The sequence below is a fragment of the Lutjanus erythropterus genome, chromosome 9 (assembly GCF_056507025.1).
Source record: "Lutjanus erythropterus isolate fLutEry1 chromosome 9, fLutEry1.hap2, whole genome shotgun sequence".
In the NCBI taxonomy this organism is placed as follows: Eukaryota; Metazoa; Chordata; class Actinopteri; order Lutjaniformes; family Lutjanidae; genus Lutjanus; species Lutjanus erythropterus.
In genome coordinates, this window is record NC_139325.1 from 42,248,242 (window position 1) to 42,276,109 (window position 27,868).

The following is a 27,868-nucleotide window of genomic DNA, read 5'->3' on the forward strand; positions in this document are numbered from 1 at the left end:
AGTTCAGTTGCCTCGTTATCTGCAATTACATGTAGATATTACTTTGTTTGCTATGGTTTAGGTTGCTGTAAACATTTTTCTTAAGGAAATAACAAAAAGCACGATTTAAAATTGAATTCTATTTTCTTCAAATTTCTCATTTGTAGGGGAAGGAAATTTTTTAAATTAATATTTTTGCAAATGAGGGATCTATAACCTACCTGGCAACCCGTGACTGTGGCGAGTGTGTTCTGAAGTCTCGCGATATTCAGGCGGTCACTGCCTGATAGGAATAATGGCCGCCTTCGTAGCAATGGCTGGAACAGGGAACAACACAAGAAGCATATCGGAGCGTTTTAGCTGACCAGGAAGAGCATAAATTACTGGGCACCCCCTCCTACCCGGTTTTCAGAACGGATGGGTAGAGGGGGTCTTGCCAAAGGACAGAAGAAACGAAAGAGACTCGGAGGGAAAGGGAGGAAAGCTAACACTACCCTGATAGCTAGCGCTAGCTGGTTATCAACACGGTTGTCACTGCCGGGGGAACAAACCCGAGTAGCCGTGACAACTGTGCGTCGGGAGGGTTGAAGGAAACGGCGACTAAACGCTGGAGCGTGTGATCAAACAGCTGGCCTCTCACTAATATGAGCGGACCGGGGCAGGACAGCGAGCCAGAGGCGAAAGTCCTTCTCATCAAGCGGCTTTACAGGTAAGTTGGCGAGGCCGTTTTGCGTAGCTAACGGAGGTGCTAATTGAACGTTGTTGTGGTGGCTAACTTAGCACTAGCCAATCAGTGTTTGCTAACTGAAGAAAGGGTACACCTATTCTACTACTCAGCAACCTGTCACGACAATGAGGAGCCCAACATCTCTGCATACGAGTCAGTGTAACATCACCTACATCTGACTGGGCAGTCATCATGCTGTGTGGTAGTGTAGCTTGTGTGTTAGCTTATCAAATCCTGATTTTAGCTGCAGTTGTCATTAGCGTCCTTGTTACAGAGAAATGAAACAGGAAGAATTTTGGCTGTTAGCATGGTGGCCCGCAGTATTTGAGATGACATGTGTTCCTGACGTCCTTTATCAATCAGTCAACGTTAAGCTCAGAGTAGGGCTGGACAATATATTGATATTACATTGCATCGTGATGTGAGACTCAGTGTCGTGATAGCATTTGTTATGTTACAGTTATTTCGTGATATATATAGTGCCTTTTTCTGGTATTAAAGGCTGCATTACAGTTAAATGTCGTCATTTTCTGAACTCTTCAGACTGTTGTAACTATTGAAAAGCATAAAATAATTGTGTTAAGAAGAAGAAGAACACCCCTCTATTTCCCCCCTTTTGGAAAATTATTATTTTTTCACTCCATTGTTAATTATTAACTCACACATAGGCTTGTATACACATATGCATATGTAGTTTTTTTGTAGGAGAGGTGGTAGAGTGATGGATGCTGCCCCAAAATTGGTGTTGCCTTGTTTGCTCAAGGGTACCTCAAAAGTGCCCAGGAGGTAAAACTCCTACCAGTCCACTCTGTACTGTTTGGTCCAATGTGGACTTGAACCGGCTACCCTCTGGTCCCCAAGTCAAGTCCTTATGGACTGAGCTGCTACTGCCCTCAAAAATGTATATTTTGTGATTGCATCACTAGTCATCTCTGCAATACTGACACAGAGGTATTTGGTCAAACATATTTTGTAATTTGATTTTGACTGTATCGCCCAGCTGTGTTACAGCAAACTTATTTTATTACCATAGCTGCTTCCACCATTTGGAGTACACAGCATGTCATTAGTCACTACCTACATGATCCATAATTATTGATGTCAATATAGGCTTTTCAGCTGTATTGCCCAGGGCTAGCACAGAGCGTTATCCTTGTCATAATGCTAATGCTTTCTATTGTCCAACACTACCCAGGGCAGTGGTGGAATCTGTGCACAAGCTGGATGTCATCATCGGCAGCAAAGCATCCTACAGAGAGGTCTTCAAGCCGGAGAACATCAGCCTTCGCAACAAGTATGTCCAGCTGTCTCAGACAGCAGTCTGTGTTTTTTAAAGGAGACAGGAGTGTAATTTAAACCAGAGAGACTACATGCAGTCAGACCAGTTGTTCTGTGCATGAGAAGGAATTCTTCTGGGTATGAATTTAAACACATCAACCAGTTTGTTTAACTGACAAGAGTACATCTAACTATGTTTTTTTTTTTTTCACATTTATCTTTATTGGGTTGGCAGTACATAACATGTATCCACAGTACGACTTGTCACCCATTTTTACATTTTAATCAAATACATAGGCACAGAACACAAGCCAACCCTCCCACCTCTCTGAGATGAGAGCCAAGCCTGCATTAACAAAACACAACAACAAAACAACAAACAATCAAACCAAACATACATATAGAGGAACTCAAATAAGTTGTGGAATTTTCAATGTATTTTGCATACGGCTACATGGTCAGTCACATACCCAAACCTATAAAAATTGTACTCAGTAAAATAACTTAATATATTGTGCTGATCTTCCAAAGAAGGAATAGAATGACATAGGACAGAATAGGATCCCAAGTTTTGTTACATTTTTCAGAGTGACCCCTTACACTATACTTAATTTCTCTAAGTATAGGAAGGACAATAAGTCTTTCAACCAAGAATTAGGTGATGGAGGCTTCTGATCCTTCCAGCCAAGTAAAATATGCCTGCAGATGACTTCAGGAACACTGAAAATAGAGGTCAAGGGGCTTGGGACCACAGTTCTATTGAGGGCTTTCGGAAGTGTATCATAAAAAGAGGACCAAAATGAACTCAGCCTTGGAAAGGAGAAAAAACATATGTGTGTGATTGGCAGGAGATAAACAGCATCTGTCACACACATCTCCTGTGTTAAACAGTTTGTCAGGTTTGACTTTGGATAGATGTGTTCTATGTAAGAACTTAAACTGGATCAGTGTCAGACTAGTACAGGGGCCCTCTGTGCCACTGGCCACTCAGCTGAGACGGAAGTACCAAGTTCTTTTTTCCAAGTATTCCTAGATGTCAGGGGAGATGATAATAATGATATGATTAGCTTCACCACAGCTGAAATGAATCCATGGACAACAGGGAAGGCTAGAGTTGTATCAGTAAGAGAATCAGGCGGTTTATGGGGAAAGTTAGGGAGGTTGCAGCAGGCAAAGTCTCAGATTTGATAATATCTAAATAAATGAGACTGTAGAAGGCCAAATGTAATCTTTGTCAAAAGATGCAAAAGCCATCTGTTAAATTTCTAAACTTTTTCACACACCGAAATTTTAGCAGCAGTTTGACAGGAGTTATTAGTTATTCTGTCAGATACCAAGTATGGTGTCATCTCATCCCTATGCTTTATCGAAATCCAGTTAGTCTATTTAGCATCAGAAACATGTCTAATCCAAACTGACCACTTATTCTCTGCAAGACTAAACAAATAAAATAACCATACTGATTCGTACTCAGCCTTTACAGCATGTGAACGGGATTACAGTTTTTTTTTCATACTTGATGTAATGAACCAAAAGTTCAAAAAGAGAAAGAGGAAGTTGGAGGTAATTGTGAGAAAGAGACTTGACCGTGTGTCACACATGTAGAGACAGTATTTCACCCAGTTCAGTGACAGAAAATTAAAAAAAAAAAAATTAAAATTCCAACTTCTAATGGTGCAGATTTGCAACTTTTCCTTGTTGTACACAATAGCACACTGAATATATTTGGGTTTTGGACTATTGGTTGGACAAACAAGATATTTAAAAGTGTCACCTTGGGCTCTAGGAAATTCTAAATTGAATTTTTCAGTGTTTTCTGGCATTAAGTAGACCAAGCGATTAATTGTCAGATTACTAAATATGGGAATAATCGTACCATACAAGGGAGTACACATTTCTGACTGTAAGTAATCCCTTTCCATTGCATGCTAACATTCTCAAAAATTTTGATACTGAAATCCTTTTCAATGCCACATGCTTAAAATTAATACAATACTAACATTCAATAGTATCAAAAATACTGAAGCTATAAAAAATAAATAATCTAAGAACTCACATTCAAGACCTCAGTTCAGTTCAGACTTTGTTGTCCTGCCTGAAATTTGGTTTGCATCATTGCAAAAACCAGACAGTATTCAGTATTTTTTCTGTAGAAGCACTCTGTGCAGGTTGTTAAAGGGGCAGTTCACTATATTTTCAACATATTTTTGGTGTGAATTGCTGAGTTTGGGAGATATCTGCTGAGATGTCTATCTTCTTTCCAATATAATGGGAAGAAATAGCACTAGGCTTGTGGTGCTCAAAACACCAAAGAATATATTTGGAAAAAGTCAAAAGCAGTGTCTCTTTCCAAAAGTCATGATCCAATTACTCAAGATAATCCACAGTCCTTGTTGTGAGCAATTACATGTTGAAACTACTTTCTGTCTGCAGTAGAACCTACCGGAACCACTTTAGAATCTACTGGAACTACTTTCTTTCTCCTAAACCCCTTTCACACATGCTGCTCTGCAGCCATCTAGAAACTGCCCAGAGAGCTGTATATATGAACACAAATGCCCGCATTTTTTTGCCCGGACTTAGTGTGCAGCTGCTCAGCTGTCAAGACACTTAATAGCTTTGTTTTCATGCAGACTATCTGCTGATCAGTATCAGCCTGCATGATTTTTGAGCTCATGTTTTAATACCTTTCTTTGTGTGTGTCTCTCCTGCTGGGCAGTGAATATTTTTTTCCCAGGAAGGTGAATTCCCACCATGCCTTCACCATCCTGGGAAAAATATAATCACTGCTGAGTCAGCACACTGAAGCTGATCTCCATATCTGTCATCCTCCACCGCTTCCATCGCAGTTTGTTAATATCCAGACTCTGTATCGATATCCGTGCACAGTCATCAGTACGTGTGAGTGTGTGAACACATCTGACGCAGACAGTCTTCTCATGTTTGCTGCATTTGTGAAAGGCCACATTCGGACCTGACCTGATTCTCAGGGTATAGTTCAGAGTGCATGTGTGAAAATAGCTCTATAAAGAAACAGAAGTAGATCCTACTGCAGAAACAAAGTAGTTGCAATATGAATGTGTTCACAACAAATGCTGTGGATTATCTTAAGAAATGAGATCATGATCTTTGGAAAGACACTGGTTTTTGAGTTTTTCAAATTTATTATTTTGGCGCTTTGAGCCCCGTGAACTGAGTGCCATTTAGTCCATTATATTCAGGGGAAGGCAGACACCTCTACAGTCGATATCTCCAAAATTTAGCAACTCACACCCAAAAATCTACATGGATAAAAGGTGCTACAAGCCAGAGGAAAAATACCTAATTTTGATTTTGGGATGAACAGTTCCTTTACAAAAAAGAAAAAAAAAATCTATCCTATTTTGTGTGCCAAGGATTCTTTTTGCCATGGTATGGAAAGAGGTATCAAGTTTTTTTTTTTTAGTATTTTAGTATAGTATTTTTTTAGTATTCAGTATTTTGTCTCAAAGTTCAAATATTTTGACATTGTGACAACTCTATTGTTCACATTTTTGGATGATAATAATACACCTGTATTTAGATGTATCCACTGGTGATCAGGCCCCCAAGATCAGATTTTCAGTGTCAGAGCTGTAGTCCTGTGATGCACTCTACTTGCAAATGTTATAATTTGGCACCTCAGTGCAAGATGAGGCTCTTATTGTTGTTGAGTGTGATATTATCCTCTTTGGCATTGAAGAACGGATGAACTGAGCAGAGGAGCATCTCCTCTTCAAAGAACAAATAATGTACTGCATGTACTTGCCTAACTGTATTACCATAATCTTGCCATGGCTGCACACAGAACGTGTGGACAGAGATTTCACAACTTTCTGATGAACAAGCCTGACTTCTGAATCATTTTACACAGACTATGTGAGTCACAGGAGGGAAAAGCTCTGTGATTCCACAAACATTTCTGTCCTCTTGAACCAGAATCATCAGTTGTGACTGTGGTGTCTGTAAAGTAGAGCTGCAACTGATTATTGTCATTATTCATTAATCTGCTGATAATGTAAAAAATGCCCACTATTTATATATCCTGCTAAGCTTCTGTTCTGTGTGGCCCCACCTGTTCTTGTGAAACTAGGTTGATTCATTAGTCCACTTGTCAAACCAGTGACCCAGCTGCTTCCTTAATTTGTATATGTGTGTATCTGTTTTTCTTTCCGTGTTTTCAGGCTGAGGGAGCTTTGTGTGAAGCTGATGTTTCTTCACCCTGTCGACTATGGCCGTAAGGCTGAGGAGCTGCTCTGGAGGAAGGTTTACTATGAGGTCATCCAGGTTATCAAGACCAACAAGAAGGTAACTGGTCGGTTTTTCTGTTAGCTGGCTTGACATCCTGGATGCTACTTAAAGGTCACCTCTACTATGATATCTGCCTTTTTGTGGTCACTGGCACATAAAGCATCACATAGAGTACCAAGAGTGTGTTGTGCAGGGGTGGTCCAAGAGGAAATGACCTCTAAAATGTCAGTTTGGCACTGAACTTTGCTATTGGACCAACAGTAATTTTGTCATTTAGCCAGTGCTCAAAAGTAAGTAAGTCCCGTTGTCCTGGGGACGATTTAAAAACAGCAGCTGGGACACAAAGATCTGGTTACTGAGACAGTGGAGAAACTTATAATTGTAAATGAAATTATCTCAATATATTGTTTTAATAATTATGTGTTCAAATTTAAAAAATGAGGTTTAACAGTACAAGCTGTACGCCATGTCCCATGCATGCTTACACACTGTGTGTTTACTGTGCTATATGTGTGTGAGCGTATACTAATCAGAAATAGGTTTGAATTTGCACTGCAATTTGCAGTGATGCATTTATTCATTAGTTAGAAATGTGATTAAAAATACCTATGGTAAATCATCTGGGATGATTTAAATTCTTATATTTAGATGTAAGTGCAGGGAACAACTAGCAGAACTTCAATGGTGGCCCAGAGTGAGTCAGTGAAATGATGTGAGTAACTGAAACAAAATTGTTCTTCTCAACTTCAATGTGGAACAATGGTTGTTAAATCTGGGACAGCTTTAAGTGGAGATCAGGAGACTGAGGGAAAAGGTTAATTCCTGCCTTCAGCCATTATCAAATGAAACCAGATCATTTCCGAACTGCACTCTGTTAGATAAATGTTTACAGTTTAAGTCAGATTAATAAAATAATGTACTAATTATGGACTGTGATTCAGATGCTAAAACTTTGAATGGCAGTTGAGTTTTAGTGAATACCCAAATGTTTCCAACATGGTCAAGAAGTTTCTTCTTAAGGGAGAAGTTGGTTTTACACATCAAGTAGTAGGGGAGCAGTACTACATATGTGAAAAAAGAAGTATAAAAAGAGAGCTGCTTGAAATCTGATAAATTGCCTCAAGTGATGTTGGCATCGGTTTGGGACTACGAGTTTGAAAATGAAAACAATCTGGAGGTGCAGAATAAGAAAAAACTGATCTTACCAGACCCCTGTTGTCTGCTCCTCCTCTCTGCTTGAGGCGAACAGCTTGAGGGTACGATAGCTGCTCCTCGCATAACGCACTCGTACCTCCAGACAAACTGTAATTGTGAGAGCTGCAGTGTTGGTAATGTAGGTGTCATATTCTGACAAGGAAGAAGACTGCATGACATGAATGTTTAAACATGAAATATTACAGTGATATATCTCGTATATTGTAGTGTTCCATTCCTTTGTAAGCTACAATAATTTATGCTCTGTAGATCCTGTTTATTGTTTTTGCTCTGATCATATTTCTAATGCCTTTGCTCCTCTCCTCTGTTTGTCCTCCACTGTAGCACATCCACAGTCGCAGCGCTCTGGAGTGTGCCTACCGTACACACCTGATCGCCGGCGTGGGTTTTTACCAGCACCTGCTGCTCTACATCCAGTCGCATTACCAGCTGGAGCTGCAGGACTGCATCGACTGGACCCACGTCACGGACCCACTGATCGGTAAGACGCTCAAAACAAAAACTCACACACAGACACGGATACAGAACATGCAAGCAGCATCTAATATCTTAAGTAATGGCTTGCTGGAACCAAGGCATCATAGTGATGGGAAAATTGGAACTAAATAACCAATAGGGCTGAACAATTACTCAAAAATTTTTATCAAAATCACAATATAGCCTACTGCAATTTTATATAGAGATGGCCTGTCCTACACATCATATTCTACAGGCTAAAGAAAACATCTTTGTTTGGCAGAGATCCCTGCAAAAGTCACACCAAAATCATTTAATGTTTTTCAGTGAAAATGAGAATAATGACATAAAAATGATTTTTCTCTCTAATATCAACAATATCAATCAAAATAATCATAATTAGATATTTCTGGGGGAGGCCATTGAATGAGAAATTTGTTTTATTTTGCAAGTTTTGATTCATAAGTAATTAGTGCCATATCTAAATTAAAATTGTCTGAATAAACCGGAGACTAAACTAAACAAAAAGAAAAATTAGTTGAGGCCTCTCTCTCCCCTTACAAAAGGCTAATAAAGTGGAATGACTGCTGATCCAGGAGCACCAATGTGAACTGTGTTAAAATTCAGGGTACTAAAAAAAGAAAGAAAGGAAACAATTTATTTTGCTAAAATATGGTGAGATTTTAAGCTGTGCAGACTTAAGCTCATCTCCTATTATATCCCTATTTCCATCAGTGACTAACTTGTACATGTGTGCACTTGTTGGCTCAATTATTTGTAAAAGTGTTTCAAAATATGGGTGAGACATGGATCAAGAGAGGAAAGGGGCTGTGAGTTTGCTTATGTAAAGGGCCCAGAATTATGTGTGAAGCGGACTACAACACTAGAATAGAACAGTTATTGTTTACTTGTCTTTTTCCAACTATAACTCAACTTGCTGTAATCAAGGCCTATTACAACATAGTTTGTTTTTAGTTTTTAATGCACTCTGTTGTTCTTAAAACCTTAAGCCACAGACCATTTTCTTGCTTTTCTTGTGAAATGGTTGTAAATCCCATTCAAATGGTATTATGAGTGGTTTCAAACCCATGGATTTAATATTGAAACTGCACTGAAACTCCCTGAAAGTGTCCACGGGTAAGTTTGACCTCATTTACAGCTGAAATGTAAATTAAAATGTCCAGATGATGAACGGTATGATCGCAGCCTCACATTAGGTGTTTATGTGTCCATTGTCTGTGTTCAGTCAGTATCAGATGTCAGTGTTCTCTTGCACTATGCAAAGCACACAAATATGTGGAAAAGTGCCAAGTCAGTCTATTGTCAGCAAAGAGAAATGAGCAGGTGCAGAGTTGCACAAGGTTGTGGTTCTGTGCAGCCTGTAGTTGTTTTTTGCTTCTAATAGGCTTGTCTTCCAGTCTGTAGTTTAATTTGTTCATGTTTTTGCCAATACACTGCACAGTTTTCATATAAGTACGAGATAGAGATCCTATCAAACCCTCAACAGGGGCTAAATACCAGGGGTAAATAGGGCCTGTAATCCTGTCTTTTAGCATTAGGGCTGGATATTGTTCGAAAATGTACAATGCCAGTACGCTTAAAGTAATAGAGATACCTATAAAGTACTTCATTTGCTACCTTTTTCTTTTTTTATTCTTCATTTGATGCCCAACATGTGAAGCATTCCTGAAATAATCCTTCTGCCTTTCATGCGTTTATTTTTATCAGGTGGCACAGGTGTATAGTATAGCTGAGAGCAACCCATTTGGGTACTTTGCTCCTCTGTCATGCCCCCGCTCCGCTTTTGGGTGAAAATAGCCACTCTGATTTGACTGCTGGCAAATACAAATTCCAAGATCTTTGCCAGTACAAATGCAAAAAATCTGAAAACCATATCACCCAAACCCACTGGCCAGTCAGTTGAATGATTTTGCGATGTCTTCACTGATCAAAGAAATAAAAGAAAGTTATAGAAGTAGGGGTTCTTTCAGTCTGCTTCCATTAAAGTGTCACTTTTTATATTGTTAAAACACTTTATTTTGCTTCTTTTCTTACTCCATTCTAAAACCAGGTGTTTTATGGTTGGGCCACGTTTTTTCACAGTAAAAACTTAGTCACACCATCACTAAGACTGTTTTCTTATTGACTTTGATTGACAGGCACAATCTGCACACATGTCATTTACTCAGTAACATCATTAACTAACCTTTGATAAAGTGTCTGACACAGACACACGTCCCTCCTGGCTGCTTTTTCAGTTTGTTTTCACCCATAGGGAGGCGTGGTTGTTGGACATTGACATATGGCTCATCCATTGCTACGCTTTATGCTTAACGGCCAACTCTGACAAATACACCTTGCTGAACTTCAGCACGCCACACACTCTAAGGACTGTGGTTTCTTCAGTAGTGGGCCAATCACGCGCCACGTTTAGATAAACAATATTTGCTGTGATTGGCTGTGTGCAAAACCATACAAATATTTTTTTTTTCTAGATCTGGGTACAGAAAGGCTCAAATGTGTGTGTCGTTTTACTGGAGAAGTTTCAGTACCACTTGTTTCTGGTACTGTATCCTACCAAGAAATATAACCAATACATTCTTTGTTTGTTTTTTAAATTTATCATTTATTTTATTGGGACAGGTGCAATATACATAGACAAACTAAAAACTGCTATTGAATGTGAGTAGTCTGCTGAGTACAAGACACAGTAAAGCACAAATTTTGTTCTTGGCCACCTAAAACCAAAGAGCTTTCGAACATTAACACATCAGAGAAAGAGAAACAGTGCTTGAATAAAATCTGGGTGCTGTCTCTCACATTCGTTGCTTTGTTTGATTTCAAGCTTGTTCATTTGTTATGTAACTTCAAGTCATTTTGGTAAGTGCATCAGCTAAATGCTTGAAAAGAAAGGGAAAAAAAAGTGTAATTGTTCCCTGCAGGCCGAAAGAAACCAGTGTCAGCCACCCCGAAGGAGATGGAGTGGGCACAGATGGCCTGTCATCGCTGTCTGGTCTACCTTGGAGATCTAGGTAATATCATGATAATAGAATATGCAATTAATTCATCTCTCTACCCAGATTATAGAGGTGTCAGACAGCATGTGTGTGTGTCATTCAGCGTGGGAAATTTTGGCTTAGCTATAGAGAATAACTGGCTGGAGGCTGTTAAGTTGCTTTAGACTTATGGGATAGAGAGATTTTGATTGATTTTACATTATTAAACTGAAAATTACAAACACAAATGAAATTATATCTGCACCATTTTAGGTTTGCCTTTGATATATACAAGAAGATGAAAATGAATCATGTGCAGATTTCATATTTTAGCTGAAGTTCGTGACTTTTGTTTAGGATATTTGTGTCCCAAAAGATGTCATAAATAAATCAGGCTTGGTTGACTATTATCCTGACTGACAGTTAGTGTCACTGTGGTTATATTTGTTTCATAAGCAAATGGAAGTGTTAATCTTGTTTTTTCTTCTTTCCTCTGCAGCCCGTTATCAGAATGAACTTGCTGGAGTGGAGGCTGAGCAGCTGGCAGAAAGGTTTTACCATCAGGCCTTGTCTGTCATGCCGCACGTAGGTGAGTGACTGTAACCTAAGATTACTAAACCCAGCACCTGTCTGTTGTAGTTGAGCCAGACAAAACCTGTTAAAGTGGCAGTAATACTTTCTTCAGATGTGTTTCTCTTTGTAGCATTAAAATCCTGCTGTTCAGTTGAGAAGAAATTGATTGAAGGACACTGACAGATATTAATTCTGTTTATAATATTATTGTGGACAAAAGTGATGTTTAGATTGCAGAAACAATAATGATCAAACACTCCTGGGACTACAAGTCTTGGTTTGTTGCACTTTTTGACATGCAGATTGAGATTCAGATTGAGTCCACATCAGACAGAAATGAACTTGTTAACAACTACTTGTTCACAAATAGAGGGAAGGTAATTATACATGCATCACATAGGTGCAAGACTATCATAAACAACGTCAAAGAGCTCAAAGAAACCCAACCATGCTCACCTGGGGAAGAGCCAGGTGGAATCCATACATTCTCCGTATTAAGTATTTGTGGCGTGGAGTACGTGTGCAGACATTACCTTTTTTTCTTTAACTAATTAATCATTTTGTCACCCTCCTATCTGCAGGAATGCCTTTTAACCAACTGGGCACACTGGCCGGGAGCAAATTCTACAATGTTGAGGCAACCTACTACTACCTACGCTGGTGAGGAATGTTTACCTACAATTATCTTAACTATTGAACAACAACCCAGTGAGTTAAGAGTCTTAACAGATGTCTCATCTCTGCTAGCATCCAATCAGACGCCCCCTTTGAGGGCGCCTACGGCAACCTGAAGCGCCTGTTTGACAAAGCTGCCAAGATGTACCACCAAGTGAAGAAGCAGGAAATGAAGAAACTGTCTCCGTCGCGACAAAGGTGAGGAGGTTTCACAGGATTACAGCAGTAAAGCAGTACTGTGGTGCTTTTCATGGGCTTTCTTAGTCCAAAGCCTGAAATAAACACAATATTTTTACTCCATGCTGATATCCCAGAGTAATTTTAATCTCTGTAATCTAATATTTAATCACATAATTAACAACTTGCTTGCCCGCCATTTGAATCACAAAGGCACTCCTCTAACCAGTGGTGGGATAAAGCAGCATCTCTCTGCAGATGGGATTAGATAATTGATGATCCCTGTGGGGGAAATTAGATTGTTAAAGCAACAAAAGTAAGAGGACTCAGAGGGAATAAAGGACAAATATGCACACAAATGAAGAATGTTGAATAAGAGTTTCAAGAGATAATGCCTGGTGGGTTGAAGAAAAACACCTCTGGGAAAGAGTACAGGTCATGTCATGTCGCTTGTCACCTTAAATAGCTTAATGCATCTCTGTGGAGCAAATAGAATTAACAAATTCTTCTGCCCCTCAGACAGAAAACAATGCTTATATTGTTTCATTTACATTAATAAATCTTCACTTGTTTGTGATGTGTTTAGTGTGAAATTTGCACTAAATCATGCATGTATACTATAGTTACCCAAAGAAATAGTGACATGGAAAATATTTTGCACATCATAAATTTATCATATCTGCTATTCATGTTTGCAAAATGTACTTATTTGATTTTTTGCCAAGAGTTGGATGAGGAGATTGATACCACACTGAAGAGGGTGATTTTGTTTTGTTGTAGTTTCCCCCGGCTTTCAGTCTTTGTTCTTAGTTAAGCTAACCAGCTGTTGGTTCAAACTTCATATTTAACATACAGACATGAGAATGGCATCAATTTTCCCATCTAATTCTCATCGGAAAAACAAAAACATCAAGTAAATGTATTTCTCAAAATGTCCTGTTCAGCTATAGATAAAATTACTCTCAGGACAGAGAATCAATCTAATTGAGAAGAAATGGTGCAAAATGACAATAATAAGACATAATTTCCCATAATTTAGCTATGACTTTTTTTTCTGCAGATCAAAAGACATTAAGCGCCTCCTGGTGAGCTTCATGTACCTTCAGAGCCTGCTGCAGCCTAAGAACAGGTGAGTGTTTGTGCTGTCACTCATCTTTCGCATCACTCCACTATTTTAGAACAGTAGAAGTAGCACTTTAGATGTACTGTATTTAAAACTGAACCACTTTATTGTTATGTTAAGACTAGATGAACACAGTCTGTTGCCTGTATTAAATGGTTGTCAGATGGGTCTATTGGTCGTATCTAACCCCTTACCTTCACCAGTGGTATCATACTCAAATATTTGGTTTTGTGAGCATGAACAGAGGTCAACAGTATCCAGTGGACACAGCATGGTGATGAAGAGTTTACTGCCTGTAAAAATGTTCCAGCAAACTGGTATAACTACTAATAAATGAACTCAAAAGTTCATGATCAAATATGAAGGACAGCAAAAATAAGAAAACCATTAAACCTGGTCACCGTGTTTGATCCACCACTGCAGTGTTGCCCTTGTATTATTGTTAGGCTGTGCTTTATATTTTTAGTGTGTCCTTGTTTTTTTTTATTATGTTGCCTCTCCTCTTCTGTCTGCGTGTAGCCTGATGGAGACGGAGCTGACGTCACTCTGCCAGTCGGTGCTGGAGGACTTCAACCTGGTGCTGTTTTACCTGCCACCGCCGACACAGGGAGGCGCTCACCACTCGCCCAGCGAGGAAGATGAGGAGCAGCAGCACACCGACAGCTCTTGCCCCGTGCTTCCTGACACCCTTGTCTTCAAGATGGTGGTCACTTGTCTGATGGTGGTGCACAGCCTGAAGAGGGGAGGTTAGTGAACTAATACTAACTTCTGTCTTTAAACGTCTTTTTTACAGGCTGTACTTGCATTTCAGCATCATCTTCAGTGGGTTTGTCTGTCAAGGTCAGATGAGAATTGGAAGAAAAAGAAGATGACAACAGTCTGACTTAATTTTATTTTTGTGGAGCTGTGCGGTTAACTAGCCAACTCGGCCACACAGCTCTGTCCAGAACACCCACTGAAGTAAGTTAATCATGTTATTTGCCACTAGAAGAGGATCTGTGATGGACTGACTCCCAAACTGAAATTTGGACACTAACTTGAAATTCAAAATTATATATCAGAAGAAATACATCTTTAGATTTTTGATAACTTAAAGAAACATTTTTTTTTTTCACACAACCCATAGAAAACAGTTTACCTTAATTCTGGCCCCCTTATCAGTAGATAATTGGGCAGATTTTGGGTCTGATGATTGGGGATGTGTTCCTGGTTCAAGGTCTGGTCTGAGTAAATTATCTGCCCAAACAATCGTTTAGTGTGAGGGGTTGACAGTCTTCATCTTATTGTTACTGGTTGGATCAGAGTCTCACCGCTTCCAAATCCTGTTTGCCATTTATGACTTGAAATCCATCTTCAATGATTTGTCTCGTGTGTGCCATCTTACGTTTTAAAATATTAAAAAATGGTTAAATCTGTTATTAGGTCTGTGGTCTCCAGTGTTTTTAAAGTTGGTTAAGATCTGAAAGTCCTTTAGTCAGCACTTAATTTTTTACAATTAAATTCAACCAGAAATGTACTGGGTGGGACATTTTTATTTTACAGTTGAAAAAATAAACTTGTCTGTACTCTCTAGTGGACAAACTACACAATGGTGACATTATATCAATACATATCTTTGCCATTTCTTGTCATTTATTGGTTCTATGCCAATACCAGCAATCAATCCACTGATGTATGTGGATTGATTTATATTAGCTGATTTATTGGCCTCTATAAATATCACCTTGGGAAATTCTGTGGATTAAAACATTAAAACAGAAGGAGTACAAATTTCAACTGTTATATATTTTTTTGTAATAACAAATGTTTTATCGTCTCTTTAGGATCAAAGCAGTACAGTGCATCCATAGCTTTTACTCTGGCGCTGTTCTCCCATCTGGTAAATCACGTCAACATCCGGCTGCAGGCTGAACTGGAGGAAGCAGAGAGCCAGGTGCCTCCTCTTCACACTGACACCACAGGTAAGTGAGGAAATCCCTGTCTCCATATATGGAGAGGGAAAGGAACATAAATGCAACTGCACGTTAATCATAATCTTCCAGTAGGTGTCTGCTACATAGATCAATACATCAATCCCAGTGTATTGTCATCAGTAGTGTCTTTTAGGATTAAAGTGATTCTCTTTGTGTAATCTTTTGGGAGAACATCAGAAGTATGTGAAGTTTTTCAAGTCAAATTTAAAGTTGAACACATCTATTTACACTCTTTCTGATGTGTTCTTTGATTTATAACCCAGTGGGAAAACATTTGTTTTAATGTGAAATATGTAGTTAGAACAACCTGAATGAAAACAAAACAGTGAATGAGTTTTTCTTCTCTTCTAGATGACCTGGACTTGAGGGATTTGTCATCTCCACCAACAGATCGCTCTGATGAGAAGCCTCTGCAGAATGGCTCCCTGGAGCAAGAAGAAGATGAGGAAGAGAAGGATGAAGATGGCTGTGAAAGGGTTGGCGGCGCCAAAAAGCACAGCAGCGTGGAAGAACAGCGCAAGCTGGAAGAAGAGAAACAGAGACAGAAGAAGAAGTACACCCGCCTCTCTAGACTCCGCCGACGCCGCTGCGCCCGCAAAGACGCTCGAGGAGAGGATGAAAGCGACCTGAGCGAAGGCTTTGAGAGCGAAGAGGATGAAGATGACGACGATGAGAGGAGGGGTCATGCTGATTCAACTGGTGGCACCACGACGGGAACACCGCCCAATCCTCCAACTATCAGGAAGGAGACCAAGAGAGACCACCTGGGTGAGGAGGGCAGCTGGGGGAGTGGCTCAGAGGAAGAGGAGGAGGAAGGAGGGACAGCTTTTGATGTAGAGACTGACTCGGACATGAACAGCCAGGAGTCCCGCTCAGACCTGGAAGACATGGAGGACACGGAAAACTCGGACAACTTGGAGGGTCAGGCACGGGAACACCAGGAGGAAGAGGAAGATGAAGACCAACCCAAGGAAGAAGGAGGCGACAGGGACGGCGACACACCTCCGACCACTAACGGGCCTCTCATGCCCAGCGACTCCAGCATCAGCAGTAACCTCCAGGCCATGTCCTCGCAACTCTTCCAGGCAAAACGCTGCTTCCGCCTGGCGCCAACCTTCAGCAACATGTTGTTGAGGCCTCAAGCCTCATCTTCCTCGGGTATTCCCACCCCTACTGATGCCTCTGCTCCCCCCTCCCAGGAGACACCTCCACCTCCTGGAGATTCTCCCTGCGATATGAACCCTGGTACTGCCAATGGAACCAATGAAAATGGTAATCTGCTTTTTGCCTCAATGTCACATATGAGCTGTCTTTATCTGTATGCTTTTTTTCCACGGTTTTCTTGTTCATTAATTCCTTTTTGAATTGACCCTTCGCCATTCACCACTCTCCTTAGTTACTGTTGCTATGTCTGTCAAGCTATCCATTCTTGCACCGCACTTATGCAGATTACAGTGATAACAGTGGCAGATTTTAAAGGAGCAGTATGTAGCAATTGCACATGACAAAATGAGTACCGCTGTCCAAATAGCAACTTGGAGCCACAGGCCGTATATTAAATAGGTTGAAGTCCTTTTTAATATGTGATCTATGGATGAAGTGTACCCTGTAAATTGACAATAACAAGCGACGATGAGTCCTCCATTGTAAGTTGATCAGCTGTTAATAACCATCAGTTGTCTGAAAATGTTAAGTTAAGCCCGTTGTCTCACTGACTACATTGATATATTGTTTAATTTATCGCTATAACCATCTACACCTTCTACATGACTCGTAAATAGATGCTTACTTATACAGCAAATCACTGTTTTGAAGCCACGACCAAAGATATCGCCATATTCAGTCATCTTTTGTCTGAGACAACCAAAAATCATGCTGTGTATACCTGACTTGTATACAAGATGTGTCATTGGCCCACTTTGATTGTGTGTCAACCCACATCCTTCTCCTCAAACCTTTGCATAAGACATTTCAATTTAACCACAGGAAAAAAGCCATGAGTTTAGTTAAGCAGTGGTGTCTAAGTTTTGCTGGAAATAATATTACTGCAGGTAGCAAGCTAGTTAGGTGGTCATGCTCACGATCACAACTTAGGTTAGAGCAGATAAAGACGAAATTTAAGCCATTCCTCACATGTTGCTCTCATGTTTTAAGGTTCTTGAAAAACAAATATGCCACTGAGAATCACTCTTCTTAGAGCCACATTCACGCCATCAACACGTAGAGTAATGCAAAGCTCGACAGCCTTGCACTGCATAGTTACGGTTGCTAATCTACGATTACACAGTTGCTGTTCGGAGGAGTGGCGAAATGTCAGTTGCTTCACAAAAAACTTAAAATGTGACTTTTGTTGCAACCAAACTAACTTTTTGCTTTGTTAATGTCTCACCTCCGTCAGACCTGGACTCTGACTCAGAAGGCAGCCAACACAGTACTCAGTCAGTACATAGTGAGAAAACCCTCTTGGAGAAGCTGGAGATCCTGACCAATCAGGGGTTGATCCAGGTGGTGAAGGTCTTTGTTGACTGGCTAAGGACGAACACTGACATTATCCTCATGTGTGCACAGGTGAGTTGACAGAATGTCCTACTTTGTCTATGAAACATGCACATTTTAGGACTTTATTTAACAAACTGTTTCTCTCTGCAGAGTTCTCAAAGCCTGTGGAACCGACTGTCTGTGCTGCTCAACTTGCTACCAGATGGGAGCAAAATGCTCGAGGCTGGTGAGTTCTGACAGTTTGCAGTGCACAGATATTTATGTACTGTGTAGCTCAGTGGGCACAGGAGGGCACACCAGTATCTAGGTTTTTATTCCCACTGGGTCCACTTATCCTTTGACCCACTCATTTAAAGGAGTAATTTTGGGAACTACATGTGTTTGGTTTCTTGCAGAGTGTTAGATAATACACCACTCTCATGGCTGTATGCTACATATAAAGCTAGAGCTAGCGGGTGATTAGTTTTGCTTAACAGGGGACGTGTCCAAAGATGTTTAAAAAAAATCTGCTACCCAGAACCTCTGTGCTTTACTAATTAACATGTTTTATCTTGTTTGTTTAAAGCTGTCACTAACAATATTTATTGATTGGACGGTTGCTTTAAAAAATGTTTATCTGTGAGCACCCACCCTTTTATTTTTATTCATTTTTTTTAAACAACTGGGTCCAGTTTGAATCAAACAACCAATCAGAGTTAGCTGACACATAACTAGCCAATTACAGGGACTCTGTACAAACAAAGGTCATCCAGGTTCTACATATCTTGGTGTCTTTCTAACCTCTGAGTGAGACATAACTAGATCAGAGAACTTTGCTTGTTAGTTCTGACAGTTGACAACATTGGTTTTAGAGACTTAGATGAGTGTTATGAGGCAGCAGAGGGAGACCAGCGGTTTGGCTTTGTGTTTTTAAACTGCCCACTGCAGCTTTAAGACATACAAAAACTGAAATAAAAAAATGACAATTTGTGGTTTTACTGAGTGTTAAATGACAGAACTGCTTCTTGGTCAAGCCATTGAACTCCATGAAGACTTGCCTGGTAACCTGCAAAGCCACAAGTTGTTGTTTTTACATTTCAGTTTTTGTACCTGAACAGGACGATTCTTTCATCCCGGATTTGATGACGGTGAAATCAATCAGGCCACCAGTCAATTCTCAGTAAAGCCTGATTCATTTAAATGTGGTCAGACCCAAAATAGAATGAAAGTCGAACAGAAGTAAAGGGGCCAGAGTCTGCACTGAGACAATGAAAGACTCTCTTATATACTATGAAGGCAGTGAATATATGACGACATATGACATATTAAAGGAACGCACACGTCTAAAAGACACACAAGACAAAAAAGTTTATATTAAATTTATATTATGGTTGGTTCTTAACTAATGCTGCAATGATTTAACAATCGATTATTAAATTAATTGACAACTATTTTGCTAACTGATTAATCTGATAGATTAATATTTTAAGAAAAAAGAAGAAAAATGTCTCTTATTTCAGCTTCTTTAATGTGAATATTTTCTGGTTTCTTTACTCCTCTCTGACAGTAAACTGAATATTTTTTGGGTTGTGGGCAAAACAAGACACTGCAGGACATCTTGGACTTTGGGAAACACTGATCAACATATTTCATCGTTTTTGACAAGTCATAGGCTAACAACTATTAATTGGTTAATCGAGAAAATAATCGACTGATTAATCGACTGAAAATAACTGTTCGTCACGGCCCTATTCTTCTTTTTAGCATTGATGTCTGAGTTCTTAACCAAGCTGTTGATTGGCATTTTCTTTACACAGTGGACAGAGCCAGGCTATCTGTTTTCCTCTGTTTCTAGTCTTAATGCTAAGCTAAGCTAATCACTTGCACAGACACAAGAGTGGTATCAATCTTCTCATTAAACTCTCTCCAACAAAGTGAAGAACTGTATTTCCCAGATTATTTCTTCAATGAGTGGTCAAAAAACAGTATTTTGTGTGTTTTCTATCATTATCAATAATATTATTTGGTCTATTTCAGTGGAATCATATTATGAAATCATCATTCACATTAATTTTTGTCCAGGCAGATTAATTTAATACTGTGAATTTGATTATTCAACACGTGATTTTTCATGTCTGTAGATGTTTTGTCTGTAATGTTTGTCCAGATGTCTGAGCTCTGATCTCATCCCTGTACTTTGTATGCTCACTTAACAAACAGTGCTGATCCTCAGCTCTCACACTGAATATTTGTCTCCCCGTGTCATTTTTACATACTAATGACGGCGCTCTGTGTTTATTGCTCGTGTATTTATTCATCCTCGTGTGTGTTTCTGCTGCAGAGCTCGGCCTGAACGCAGAGGTGACAGAACTGTTAAATGAGTGTGAGCAGCCCGGTTTGGTCCAGAGTCTGCTGCTGCCTGAGGATTTGGCTCTGCGGCACCTGCCTGCACTCAACGTAGCTCACCGCCGCCTTGATTTTACTCGCCGCAACCCCTCCCTGAGCCCTCTACAGGAGGTACACAAACACACACGTACACGATTCAGCTTTTACAGATGTTCAGTCTTGATTTAAAAATGCTGGAAAACACTACAGGCATCAGCTCCACCATGCAAATTATCAGCTTATTATTGTAGAATCATGACACATGATTTCTGCCAGTTGTGTTGCCTTTTTTTTTATTTTTTTTACTAAAATCAACACAGTGTCATAATCTTAGACAAAACTATTTTCAGTGGACAGTATCTCTTTTCAGGAAATTCGGTGCACAGAATCCAAACCTGTTTTATTTCCAAAAAAAAGTCTCTCATTCACTGTTTGTTTAAGCTGCTTCTGTTTGTTTCTTGTGATATTGGTCCAAATATTTCTTGGTTTTGGACTGCTGCAATTTGGTCACATCACTCCTGGGTTTAAGAAAATGCGATGGCCATCTTCCTGGTTGAATAAAGGTTGAATTAAAAAAAAAATAGAATATAGAAATGCTCTACTCTGCTGTTTACTAACTTTGTCTGTCTGTAGTGTTCAGTGGGTTTATTAGAGCTTTTTTTTTTGCTGAAAACAGCTGTCAACTGTGGCTGAAAACAGCACTGATGAAAGCAGTGGGACTGAACTGAAACTGTCAAGTTGCAAGATGTAAAACTAAAACATGGAGTTGAAGGATGCTAAAAAAAAATTCTGTAGAGCTGAGGAGAGCCGCTGAGTCAGGTGATAATTCTCTGTGGGGTCGTCAGTATGAGCGGCACCTTATATTACATGCAGTCATTTGACCCATTGCTAATTTGACAATATCCCAACTTTAACAGGTCATGGTTAGACACTGAAGACACACATAAGCAGTTGATTATGCAGTTATCTTCTCTCTCTTCCCCCCAGTGTGTGGTGCGAGTGTGTTGCATCCGCAGTTTTGGCCACTTCCTAACAAATCTCCAGGGCAACGTGCTGCACTTCAACCCAGAGGCGGGAATCTTTACCAGCATCAGCCAGTCCGAGCAGGACAATCTGGTGCAGCAGGCCAAGGCCCAGTTCCGAATGGTGAGTGGCATCTGAACAATGACAAGAGGAACCACAAGAGGCCTGCATGCAGTCAAGTCTCATTATTCTGTGTGCACTTTAGCAGTGAGAATGGTTCATTTTGAAAGTGTTGACTGGAATAAATGGGAAGAATGTCTGATGACCTGGAACCAAAATGTTTTTTGCTTGTGTGCAAAGCAGCTGTCCCTTTTGATGTTGACTCCGCTGTCTTTATCTTCATTTGTCCAGGCTGAAGAGGAGGCCCGTCGAAATCGTTTAATGAGGGATATGGCCCAGCTTCGACTACAGGTTTATAATCTTATCAGTCTCTGCTGACTGTTTACCCTGTCTGTGTTTCCCCAGCAGTGATGCAGCATAGACACAGCTGTCTGCTGATACAGTCATCACTTCCAGAAGGTCATAGTCTTTGAGAGAAATACTGAAAAAGATTTTTTTTTTCTTTTGTTTGTGTTTGGAAATTATTAAATTAATTATTTTTAATTTAGATATTTTCTGTATTAAAGAGTAATACATGCTAGCAGGCGTTCATTAACACGAACTAACTAAATCAATCCTCGATGAAATTAGAATAGATTTTATTTCAAACATTAAAAGATATATACATAGATAAAAGAATAGCTAATGGAATTAATAGCAAATTCACATAATTCATGTCCAAAAATGAGAAGGAAGAAATTCATACCATGTTTTACTACTTTTTAATCATATTTCATCCATAAACTTTGTACCAGTCATGAATATTCCAGCTTTGTTTGCTTGTTTCATGTTAATTAGAGTTCAAATTAATGCTTGTTTGCCAAATGACTGTGACCTTTACATTGAAAGACAGTTAACAGTTATAAACAGCTTATCATCTTGCAGTGCAGGACTGGTTTCAGTTTTTCAGTGTTGCACGTCTTGCACTTCTACAGTGTTCCTGCAACTTGCCTGAGCATTCCTGAGTCTGGGGAGAAGGGGCAGGGGAGAAACAAATCGCTTCAATCATAGATTGTATATTAAACAGGATTCCAGCTGTCTGTGGCTTCAACTCACTATTTGGACTGCCATACTAATTTTTGCACATGAAATTTCTACATATTGCTCCTTTAACTGTACAGGCTTAATCAAATCAATCATATCAAACGAGAGTAAAACCACAAACACAACAAGAACAGATCACCTGATGGACTTGGTGTGAACGGAATAGGAACCCTAAGATGGTCATATTATATTTTTTGTGACCATTAAACACACATTATCAGCTGTTGGGTCTCTTTTTTTCTCTTCCTTGCAGTTGGAGGTGTCGCAGCTAGAGGGCAGCCTTCAGCAGCCTAAAGCCCAGTCGTCCATGTCTCCCTACCTGGTGCCAGACACAGCTGCTCTCTGCCAGCATCTGAACCTCATCCGGCAGCTGGCCGGCAGCGGCTGCTTCATCATCATCATCCCACGGACAGGTCAGCGCACTGTCTCACCCTCTGTCTGTCCTGAGCAGCATGTTGTGTTCAGGCCCCTGTGTGTAGCACATTCTGCTCTCAATGCATGGAGCTTAAAGAATTGTAGAAGATGAATCGGTGCAGAAAAAATTAGTTGATAATGTCACTCAAGGCAAGTTTATTTGAACTTTGTGTTTTTGAACCTTAAGAAAGTTCAAAGTTCTCAGTCAAAATTCTTCAAAGGTGTCAGTACATTGTAAAAAAAAAATAACCAGCAAAACAAAATGCCAAATATTTGTTCATTTCAGATTTGTCACTTTCATATGATCTTTGGTTGGACGTAAGCTATTTGAAGACGTCACCTTGGAACTTGAGATGCCAATTTCTTTTTTTAACGTTTTATAGACTAAGGCCATGGTCACACATGCATGAATTTGTGTCTTTGCCATGCGTGGAGTTGCAGTAGCAAAGATGTGTGTGTTGTTCGCCTTGGCAAGCAGCGGCCACTCCCCTGCATTTGCATATGTGACTTCAGCATAAACGATTGATTAATAGAAAAAAAATAGGACATGAAGTGATAAGTTGCAGTCCTAAACATGTCTCAACATGTGGAATGACAGCTATGGTTTGAAGACACCTGATTCGCATAACGTACCAAACTTTAGTTCTGGACAAAGGAACTGAATAGTGACCAGATATTGATATTTTAACCAAAATAAGTATAATTTTACCTTCTATCTTTGTGGCTTGAATTTTTTGCTGATGTGAACGTTTGCTCAAGTACTTAATCTGGACTGCTTCTGTGTTGTAGTGATTGATGGACTTGACAGGTTGAAGAAGGAAATTGCCGGCGCGAGGGATGGCATCCGCTTCCTGGAGTCTGAATTTCGCAAAGGCAACAGGTGGGTGCTTGTATTAAATGCATGATGAATGATGGAGCTTCCAGCTGCACTTTTTTGCAGGGAGGAATGCGAAATTCAGTTTTGTTTTTTAAACGCAAACCATATTTCACTCCTGTACTCTGTATTACCCCCTTCTGCAGGTACATACGCTGCCAGAAGGAGTCAGGTCGAAGTTTTGAAAGAGATAAACTGAAACGTCAGGATATCGAAGCCTGGTAAACCTTCCACAGTTTCCTCTTTTTGTTTTCTAGCACATTCATTAGTTTAGTACGACCTCTATTTTGATTGGTCCTCTTGTTTTGTATTACCAGGCATTTATACAAGATGGTGGACAGTTGTCGCCAGCTAACGGTCTCCCAGAGCAACGGAGATGAAGACACAGCCGGCATGGTGACAATTCTTACCGGCCATCAAGTGGAAGAGCTTTGCAGTCGGTCAGCAGCAATGAAGGTCAGTCACTCACTGTGTTTAGTTACATTACAGACACGAACAAACACTCAGGAAGTTGACATTTTCCACTAAGATGGGTGAAGCTTAATGGATTTCTGTTTCTGCTCTGCTCTTTGCTACGGTGCAGTTTTCACTGGACTGTTTGTCACTGCTCTGTTCCTGTGAAAACACACATTTTGCTATGATTTATAATGTAAGAAGATTACCCTCCCCTTTTTTTAAACAGATCTTTAATTAATCTTCAGTCTAATTTAATTAAGGAAGTAGGTCTTAACACTTCATCCTCAATGTTCAGACAGATCTCACAGTCAAGTTTGACAAAACTTTGGACAAAATGTTATTTTGACTTTATCCTGATGTTAACACAATGACAGTAATTGATCTAATGAGGATATATAACTAAAGGTAAAAAAAATTGACATGACAAAACCTTGCTGTCTGATTTGATCTGATTGCATGTACAGTTTGTAAAGGAAAACATGTTTACTTGTTTGCTAACCACTGATAGCAGAAATTGGAGCTTGACGAACAAATCAGCTCAACACTGGCTTCTCATAGATATATCTGTATTTACTGTATGTCAGCAGATAAGTAGCAAGAAATGTTGGTACAGAAATGGAAAGATATGTTTAAGGTCATAGTTTGTGCTCAGTTCATATCAGGGTCCCAGTTTTGAAAAACCTCTGGGATCATTATAAAATAACTTTGTTGTGAGGCACCTTGGTGGCTCTGTTGGTAGAGCGTTCACCTCCTCTGCTGCAGCCCTGGTTCAATTCCAATCTGTTGCCCTTTGCTGCCCCCAACCCCCCGTGTCTCTCCCCCATTACCTGTAGTATATTCAGCTGTACTTTAAAATTAAAGTCCCCCAGAAATAATTAAAAAAATGTTTATTTATTTATGCTAAAGAAAATATCATATATTGACAGGAAAAAAGTGAATCCTGCACACTTTCTCACTTCCACACATAGAGCCAGTCACTGCACAACATAGGTGTAACATCTCATGAAGTTAAATAACTTGTCAGATGCATCCTCCCCAGGATGACAGCAGAAAGTTGAGGGGTTGGGGGTTTTAAAAGGGCTCTTATTAACCAAAGAAAAGCTTGATCAACTGAAATTCCACCTACTCTTCAACCAATTGATTGGTCGATGGTAAATAACCTGTCACTCAAAATAAAATACATCAGGTCTGTCCCTCCTGCCCTGAAGCGCTGTCCTTGGAAGTAACACCAGTGACTGACCATGAGAATTTTGACAAGTGCGTATCGACCAACCTGCCAGAAGGTGTCAGCAAAAAAATGCTTTTTTCAACAACCCAATAAGCACATTGACCTCTTTATGTTTTTTTGATTGTATCCATTAGATATGACAGACATTTTAATCCTGTTTGTTTCTTATCTGTACACAGGGATTAGAAAAACATTTGTATTGACTGTAAATACTAAAAAATCTGTGTAAAAGCTAGGAATGCGTGCAATTAGTCGACTATACGATTAAACATCGCCACCCTCGCTAGTCAGCACCAGAAATACTAGTTGTGTTAATGCTATAAATGAATAAATTCTGCTCAATTTTAACTCCTTTCTGAGTGTGTTCTTATTTTTAGACTAGTCGACTGGTCTAAATCAAATTTTGCGTTTAATCGACAGGGAAATTAGTCGCCAGGAACATCCCTAGTAAAAGCACTGTGTTTTTTTCTCTCCTCCCAGTCGGCGATCCAGGCGGCGGGCTCGGCGGGCATGGAGCTGAAGAACATCGTGGAGTTCTACCGGCAGTGGAAGGAGATCGGCTGAGAGGTCAAACGGGGGCAGCTGTCGGCGCTGCGAACAGCTGATCGATCACAACACTCGCTCCCTCTCTCTCTCTCCCACTCTTTTGCTCTGTGTGTATCTGCGTCTCCAAAGGCAAAAACCAACTCAAAAGAAAGCTGAACCGAAGGAAAGAGTTAAAGCTTAGAGGGGTGGAAAAGTGAAAACAGTGGAGTAAAAAAAAAAAAATAAAAGAGAAATGTGGGCAAAACGGCCCTATAAGAAACAGCAGATCTCCCACTCCCATTCCTAAACATAAAGAGTGACCCCTAGTGGTCGGGGTGCGGAAACGGTGGGGGAACGCTACACAACTTTTAAGTGCCCCTGGTTCACACCCTAACCAGGAATACACTGTATATGTTAGCAAACGAGTACATACGTGTCGAGAGAGAAACCGCACACACACACACATACATCAACACATTCATGCTCAGATGAATCCATATAGATATTTAGAGCAGTGGTTTGGATTTCCGTTCCCTCCTCCCCTTTCCCGTCAGTCTGTGTTTGACAAACAGGGTTAAGAATGTGCGGGTCTGATAGGGCTGTGTTTTGGACAGTCGAGGGTGTATGACGACAACTTTGTGACAGAGAAAACTCACTCTGTCCACCTGACACCTGAGGCCTCCAGCCTTACAACACAAACCTTAGCTCATTGGCCTCTAGGAAGGGTTGAGGAAGACAAATGTACACTTCTCCAGGATCGGTTTCTTTCCTCTGTGGCTTTTTAAAAGTTTTTATTTGGTTTTGTTTTTCTTTATTTGCAGTGTACTTTTGTGACCAGTGACTTATGTATTGTGCTCTGTATGAGACGAGAAAAGGAAAAAAAAAAACAAGACAGGTGTTGCCCTGTTAAAAGTTTTAATTTGGATTTTATTTTTGTACCCAAATGATGTTTATTTTGCTTTTTGTAAGCTAAATCTGAATGACATATGCAAGAATGTTTAAGGGAAAGGGAAAGGGTTGTTGTCGTACGTTGATCCACTAAACAAGTCCTTCAGTTCTGAAAATTTAAAAAAAGGAAAAAAAAACTATAATCCAGAATTTATTTAACAAGGTGTCATGTTAGAGGGAGGTAGAAGCTGATTAGCCTCATGTTGTAGCTAGTCATGGATGAGGCTCAGAAGAAAGGGGGCCAGCTGACTTCCCAGAGGAATGTGGGTTGTGTTTGGACCCCTGTAAACTCCTAAAATGTGTCCCAACTACATCACCATCTCCATAGTGACTGTCCCATCATGCACAGTGCAAAAGAAAACCAGTATATGTGTGTGGCCATGCATTGAACAATAAAAAGAAACTCATAAGATGACTTCGTCCTTCCTTCTGTTCTTTCTCGCGGTGTGAATGATAATTAGGGCTGAAACAGTTGAGAAGTTTTTAGAGCGAGAGTTTTTATACCTCTGCACCAGTGATGGCCGTAGCTGGAGACATAATTTTTTCACGTTGTCCGTACGTCTGTCCCATTCTTACGATCGCAGTATTTCAACAATGTCCTCAGGGAATTTCTTCAAACTTGTCCACATGGACTTCAAGGGTCAGTTCACCTCAAAATCAAAACTGCATATTTTTCCCTGCCCTGTAGTGCTGTCGATATGTCTAGAGTTTTTTTGGTGCTGGTTGCAGAGTTTTGGAGGTGTCAGCCATAGGCGTGTCTTTCTGTCTAGTATGATGGAGCTAAATGGCACTCGGCTTGTTGTGCTCAAAGCACCAAAAAAATCTGTTTGAAAAAATGCAGAAACAGTGTCTCAAAAATCATGGAAAACTAGGAAACTAAACACCAAAACAGTATAGATGGATAAATAGAGCTACAGGGCAGAGGAAAAAAAATATTTTTTTATTTTTGGGGT

The 27,868-nt window shown here is 40.0% G+C and overlaps 1 protein-coding gene across 1 annotated transcript; it reads left to right on the top strand.

The window, feature by feature from the left end:
- The first annotated feature begins 260 nt into the window (after window positions 1-260).
- Window positions 261-27,330, top strand: smg5 (SMG5 nonsense mediated mRNA decay factor). The gene is made up of 22 exons (XM_084727658.1): window positions 261-688; window positions 1,902-2,000; window positions 6,187-6,310; window positions 7,793-7,949; window positions 10,867-10,956; window positions 11,420-11,509; window positions 12,075-12,153; window positions 12,241-12,366; window positions 13,406-13,474; window positions 13,988-14,214; window positions 15,292-15,429; window positions 15,793-16,713; window positions 17,840-18,009; window positions 18,091-18,166; window positions 20,261-20,436; window positions 21,292-21,450; window positions 21,679-21,738; window positions 22,724-22,883; window positions 23,674-23,764; window positions 23,905-23,979; window positions 24,076-24,214; window positions 25,923-27,330. The coding sequence occupies exons 1-22, from the start codon at window positions 624-626 to the stop codon at window positions 26,004-26,006; spliced, it is 3,375 nt and encodes a 1,124-aa protein (XP_084583784.1). The 5' UTR covers window positions 261-623; the 3' UTR covers window positions 26,007-27,330.
- The last annotated feature ends 538 nt before the right edge of the window (window positions 27,331-27,868 follow it).